The 6572-nt window shown below is 36.2% G+C and overlaps 1 protein-coding gene across 3 annotated transcripts in view; it reads right to left on the reverse strand.

The window, feature by feature from the left end:
* The window catches only part of LSS (lanosterol synthase), a 787682-nt gene that overhangs the window by 405386 nt on the left and 375724 nt on the right, over window positions 1-6572 (reverse strand). For all 3 annotated transcript variants that reach the window (XM_044060550.1, XM_044060549.1, XM_044060551.1), the window contains 2 exons: window positions 3442-3469; window positions 3276-3332 (listed from right to left, as the gene is read on the reverse strand). In XM_044060550.1, the coding sequence (XP_043916485.1) occupies window positions 3276-3332; window positions 3442-3469 (85 nt within the window). The remainder of the gene's footprint in view (window positions 1-3275; window positions 3333-3441; window positions 3470-6572) is intronic.

A 6572-nucleotide genomic window follows, 5' to 3' on the forward strand; every position in this document is an offset into this window, starting at 1 on the left:
CAAACATAAGGTCACTGTTTAATGGAGAGTCAATGAGTTTATCTTCTGGAAGGGGTTGAGAATGTAACCATGCATGCGTCCTGATAACAGAACCTGTAACAGCTCCCCTGCAGGAAGCTACCACTGCATCATAGCTCCATTTAATGTTGTAACCTTTCTATATGGGAAGCCTGAGCCACCAAAGATAAAGCCTAGTAGGTTCCTCTGGGGTGGACGAGTTTTTATTTAAACTGCTGAGAATAGACATTAAGTATTTAGTCCTTAAGTCTGAAAATTCAAGCTCTAAAGGCCAGAGTGGAGAACGTATAAACCTTTTTCCCCAATTTGTCTATTGCTCTGCTGTCATTATCCAAAGGAAGACAACTGGCAGCAGGCAGTAACTTAGAGGGCTGGTCTGTTAATGTGGATAACACAGAGGGGTCTGCCACAGACCTCAGATACATTGTAAAACCTGCCAGACCTTTTAGATGCTGGTGGCTGGGAGTCTGGGACAGTGGAAGTGGATGCAAAGGCAGCCAGGAAGGCTTCTAGAACAGGTGACACCAAAGCAATTGTACCTACTTCCAAGAAGTTACAATCTCTCTGTTGAACTTCAGAAATCTGTTTAGATTCCCATTCAAAATGTTTCATCATATTAACAGCAGTTTCCCCAAAAGAAGCTTCTTCAACAGGGGAGTCAAAAGAAAGGTAATCATCTGAGCCCACCTGAGTGGGTAGATAGATTTGGGATGGACAGGCTAAAAAGTGCTCATCTGAGTTTCATTCTTTATCTTCAGATGAAGTGTCTAATTGTCTTTTTTTGTAGAGTGAAAGGAGTATCAGAAGGAATAGACGTCCCTGCAAAGGATCGTAACTGGAGTGTCATGATGGCCTTAAACAGACCCTGTGTAAAATTCATCCACTCCTTTTCTTTGGATGTCTAGAAAGAAGGAATGTTTTCATTTTGTTTCTTTTTTCTAGGTGCGACATCCACTTTGACTAACCACAGAGGCTCAAAGCCCTGATTGACTTAAGTAAGTGATACAGGAATTTCCTCTCTAACCTGGATCCCTGGTATGCCTCTGGGTCCCACAGAAATTTTGTTAAGTGATGTTCTTCCATCTCATTATTACTGATGGCTTCAGTTGTTTCAGGAGTTTGAACCTCAGACCCTGTAATGGCCGCCTGCAGGGATGCAGTATTAGGAGTCATAACAGGTGCCCGGTGTACTGCTAGTTCCAAGAAATATGCGAGTACTTCTGAGCCCAACTGGACAGTCTTGATATCGGGCCTAGGCCTCTTAAACTTTTTCTTCTGAGTGGATAGGATGGCAGGGGTAGAAGGGCCTGCCATCTTTGCTTGGCTGAGGCATTTAAAGAGCTGAGTTTCCAAGCAGGAAATAAGAGGTGAAAGTTGAGTTCTTAGGGCCTTTGGAACAAATGACTGACAGAGCGTACAATTTTTGTAGTCAAGCTCTGCACCCAAGCTGAAGGCAAGAGGAGTGGAGATCCTTATACTGAATCTGTCAACCTCAATCACACTTTCCCCTCCTACAGGACATTTAACAGAGCAACAGACAGCAATGCAATTGAGAAAAATAATGGAAGGCTACCGATGGGACACTTATCTGAACCAGTGAAGACCAACAGTATCAACGACCATGCATAAAACAGACAGATGGATGTGAAACCTGCATTCGGACTGGTGGCGAAATAGTGCAATGATTTACACTCATACAGCTGCTTATATGCCCTTATACCTACAGGCCTAGATGATACGTCAGACATATGACTCTATGGAAGGTTTTGGGACCCAGGCCTGACAGCCAGGTTATTTATTAAAATAACCCAACAGTTGGAATACTGCAATAGTGATCTAAAAAGGGACATTAACTAATCTGGAGAAACAGCTACAACACTTGACGAGAAAAGTCAAAAAAAGCAATAAATAAAGCATTTAGCTGCACATCTGAGGATTGTTCATTTCCAATGGCGGCAAACAAGAACTGAAATTATCAGGGCACAGAGCATCTTGGGAGGGAAAAGTCTGAGGCAAAGAGCACAAGCAAAGGGTTGATTCACATCTGACAAGTAACTCCAATCCCATCAGTCAGATCAGACATACGGATGAAACAGAATCCACTATATGACAACATGACATCTCAACTAGTTATCAGTCTAAAGCATGCAATTAAGTGTATAGAGAATTGAAAAAAACTGTATAAAATGGCATGTTTAGGCTTCAGTGAGTTCTGTAGTCTTCATAAATTATTAAACATGAATTTTAACTGCTTTTATGTTTTTTCTCACGAGAAGAATATTTTGTCAGCCTATTAACACTCTCATCACACGCACACAATGAAAGTGATACTTCTTTCACAAATATTAATGTAACTTGCATTCCATAAGAATTCTGCAGCCAAAATACTGAATCATTTAAGATGAGAGCAAAGAATTAACATAAGTGCTCAAAGTCAATATACAGAGGTTAAACTGAACAAGTGAGCATGTACAAGTCAAGTAACTCAGGTACAACTCCTATGGTTTCTTTCTCTATTGTGTTACACCCCCAAAGAATTGTTCCTTGACTGAACTCTTAATGAAGGGTTATTTCTGCTACATACCTCAAAAAAAAAAAAAAAAAACACAAGTTTAACCCACATCTACGCATGATTTTTTCCAGTTTAACCACACACAGAACATGCAGGCATACATACACATTTATAATTTATATGTATGCATATATATATATATATATATATATATATATATATATATATATACACACACACACACATATATATATATATATATATATATATATATATATATGGACCTACAAAAACCGATCAAATGCCATTAATGTCAGCGTGCATAATGTCAACATAAACTCATCAATATTATGCACATCGACACATTATGAATGTGACAGGAATTAATCTCGGTGCATGCAAAACTTAAAAAAAAAAACGCATACAAGGAAAGTATCATTTTTTGCAAGAAGGGCAAGCCCCCCCTGCTAATTATCTTACAGTCCCCGGGAAAAGGGTATATTCCCCTACCTGGGGATTGTTGATCTTGCATGCCCGTTCACCATCTGCTTAGTCAACCAAATTGTGTCTATTAAACATAAGTTGCCGGGACCCATATATGTTAATCCACCATGAAATGGAAACATTTAAAAGTCATTTTTCAGTGCTTAACAAAAGTCAGAAACACAATCTTATGCTCAATTTGTTATTAAATTTAATTCCAGCACAGTGAATACTTTAATAATTAACAACATCCTTAACTTACCTCCAGGTAAGCCTGTACAGCGAATGCTGTATCCCAGAGCTGAGAGCCATTAGTGCCCTAAACAGAATAATACATACATAAAAAAAATTCTTAAGTAGTTTGCCAACTTGCAAATAATAGCAATGCTTACTTGATGAAAAAAAGTATGAAGAGAAAGAAAATCTACCTGCATCTTCATTCCGTCAAGCCCAAGCCTATAGTAAAAATGCAAAAATAATACTTAGATGACAACAAAGCTAACAGAGTTTAAAACAGTTGCAGTACGGGTGCCTTTTGTTTTTTTTTAAAAGTGCATTTTTGATGCCTGGATAAGAAAAAAATCAAATAAAGGATAACTTTATTTTGTTGGACAAACGAAAAAATAAATACATTTTCACCACAGATTAGTATGCAAGTTTAAAAGAATGGCAAATCAGTCACCTTGTAAAATGTATTACTATATTATAGTACAAACTGCAAACAAGGATAATTATATAAGCGTTCAGAAAATGTTTATATATTTTGAAGTCAATTAATTAATTTTGCCTCACATAAATTACTGTTTGGGATTTCAATCGGAAATAACTGACAAGAAAAGTTTTTTCTATACATTTACAAAAACATAAATGTTAAGCCTCACCAAAAATGAGTAATTATATATTTATTTCAATCAATTTTTGCACCCACCTCCTCTGCAGGTTTCTATCCATTTGTCTATCCCTGTTTTATTTCCATACATTTGTATTTATTCAAATATTAACAATCCTGGACTTGCAGTAACTTTGTAAGTTTAACTGAAAGTCTGCATATCAAACTGTATACTGGGTCTAATTAGGCTGTAAAAAATATGTCCATTACTAAATCTTCAATATTATACAGTGCTAATAACCCTATTTCCAAAGAAAAAGATATGCAAGTACTCAACGTATCAGCAAATTTTTGAGAGGGCCCCCTGAGATCACTAGACATCTGAATATCACTACCTGCCCTCCCAGTAGCTAGTTTATTTACTCTAATCTCAAGATCCCATACTCAGGTACACATGCTTCCCCTCAAGACTCCTTTGGGACATTTGTACCAGATGTAAGTGGGTATAACCAGCTGCAGTATCCACTAAGCCCCCTCCCCCCATAACAACATGGATAATACAACTGCAAGACAAGAAGAAAATAAAATGACAAAGACCTTAACATTATAAGCTTGTAATACTCGTGGACCATCTGTTATAAGATGGTGAAAGAGACTCCCCTCCCCAAATAAAAAGACAGGTTCTTACAAATGGCTCTCTAAAGATCAGCTCATATAACAAGTACACAAATAACTGTTGCACCCCCCAGATAAACAGTAGACACTTGGATTGAATTCTAAGTAATATTCACAAAACTTTACTAACAAGAGATGCAGGAATCAGACAGGCAAACAGAGGAGTCAGAAGGAGGAGTCTTGAAACACAGAAAGGATGCTTTACTCCTGAATTGAGGGTCTGAAAGTCCACATTAATCATGCTTAGTGAAAGTGCACATTAAAGACCAACAAGTTGTAGCACAAATGTCCAACATGGTACACATTATTGAAACAAGCACTACAAAGTAGAAACCACCTGCTGGAATGACTCTTGATGACAGAACTAATTAGAGACAATTAGACTGGGGAATGTCTATTTTTGCAAAATGCTGTTTTTCCACTGGATAACAGCGCAAATGTTTTACTACTGAGTTTTCCACCAAAAACGTGGTGTTGCACTTTCTCCACTGCTGTGTGAACATGGAGTTGGTATAAATTAGTTATAGGCTTGCCCTCCTGCAAAACAAAAAGGCTTTAAATCATGTTCACTGAAACTGGCATTCAGAATTTTTTTCATTGCTTTGTCATCAGAGAATGGACCTTCAACAAATAATCCTGAATCCGTTGACTGATAACACAAAACACTGGGAAAAGTTCTGTCTGGTAACCAACACACCATCTTTACTAGGAGCTAAATAAACAAACATGCACCCTATGCAGACAAAAGAGAAATTATAAGTAAGCAAAGTTATGAAAAATGTGCTGCTCCCTTGATTCTACTGGAAAAATCAGGGAGATGAAAGGATTTGTTCAGCAACAGCAGACACAAAACCTTTGGAAGGAAGTGACAGTTAGCCTTAACAGATGCCTAGTCCTAATGCCATGGAAGGATCGTGTGTGTGTGTGTGTGTGTGTGTGTGTGTATATATATATATATATATATATATATATATATATATATATATATATATATATATATATAAAAATATTTAATAAACACACACACACACACACACACACACACACACACACACACACACACACACACACTCACACTCACACATATGATAATGGCCCAGTCCCTCAAATACATGTATACAGACAGACATTAACCCATTTGCATATATAGCACGATCTGCATATCTCTTGGAAAGGTGCCATTCTGAAGACTATGCTATGCCTTCCATGTCCAAAGCAGTACTGAATACTACTCACGTTACCAGTTAATATCTTCTTTTCTGAGTTGCAAAGACAAGGTCACAGAATACCACGTCTGTGCATTTGTAATACGTCTTAACATAATAGTTTTGCCATTGTTTTTGTTAAAGAAAAAAACATTTTTGCCTCCCTTGTCATGATAACAAGAAGCACATGCAATTTTGCTGCCTGTTATGCTTAGTGAAGCTTAATGAAGATGGCTGCATTGGGATAAAATCAGTATATTCCGTGCATTTCTTGCAATATTTAAAAATATATATGTGTGTGTGTGTGTGTGTGTGTGTGTATAAATATATATATATATATATATATATATATATATATATATATATATATATATATATGTATATAAATATATATAATATATATAAATATATACATACACTCAGATATGCATATTTATATATTTAAGCTTTAAAAACTTCTTCAGACATAATCTTTAAAAATACTACTACTTAAATAACAAATGTCTTTAGCTTTAACATATGGGCTATACTAATGGAGCAGTAAGTATAGCCCCTATGTCAAAGCTAAAGAGATTTGAAAGGTGAACATAATTTTGTTTTAAATTAAGGGTAGATTATATATATTTAGACAGGATACAATTTTTAAATAATTTAGGTAACTTATATATGTTACTAAAATATGTTTGTATTTTGTTGAAGCTGATCCTTGCATTTTTTTAACCATTTTTACTTGTTTTCTGCATTTTTAAAATGTGAATTGTTGATGTATGTATATAGCTTGTAAATATGTCTTTAAATTGTGTACTTGGGGCAGGAGATCACACGACTAGCCTCCTTTTGATATTTAAGT

This window comes from Protopterus annectens, chromosome 2.part0, assembly GCF_019279795.1.
Source record: "Protopterus annectens isolate FY-2018-M chromosome 2.part0, PAN1.0, whole genome shotgun sequence".
Taxonomy (NCBI): Eukaryota; Metazoa; Chordata; order Ceratodontiformes; family Protopteridae; genus Protopterus; species Protopterus annectens.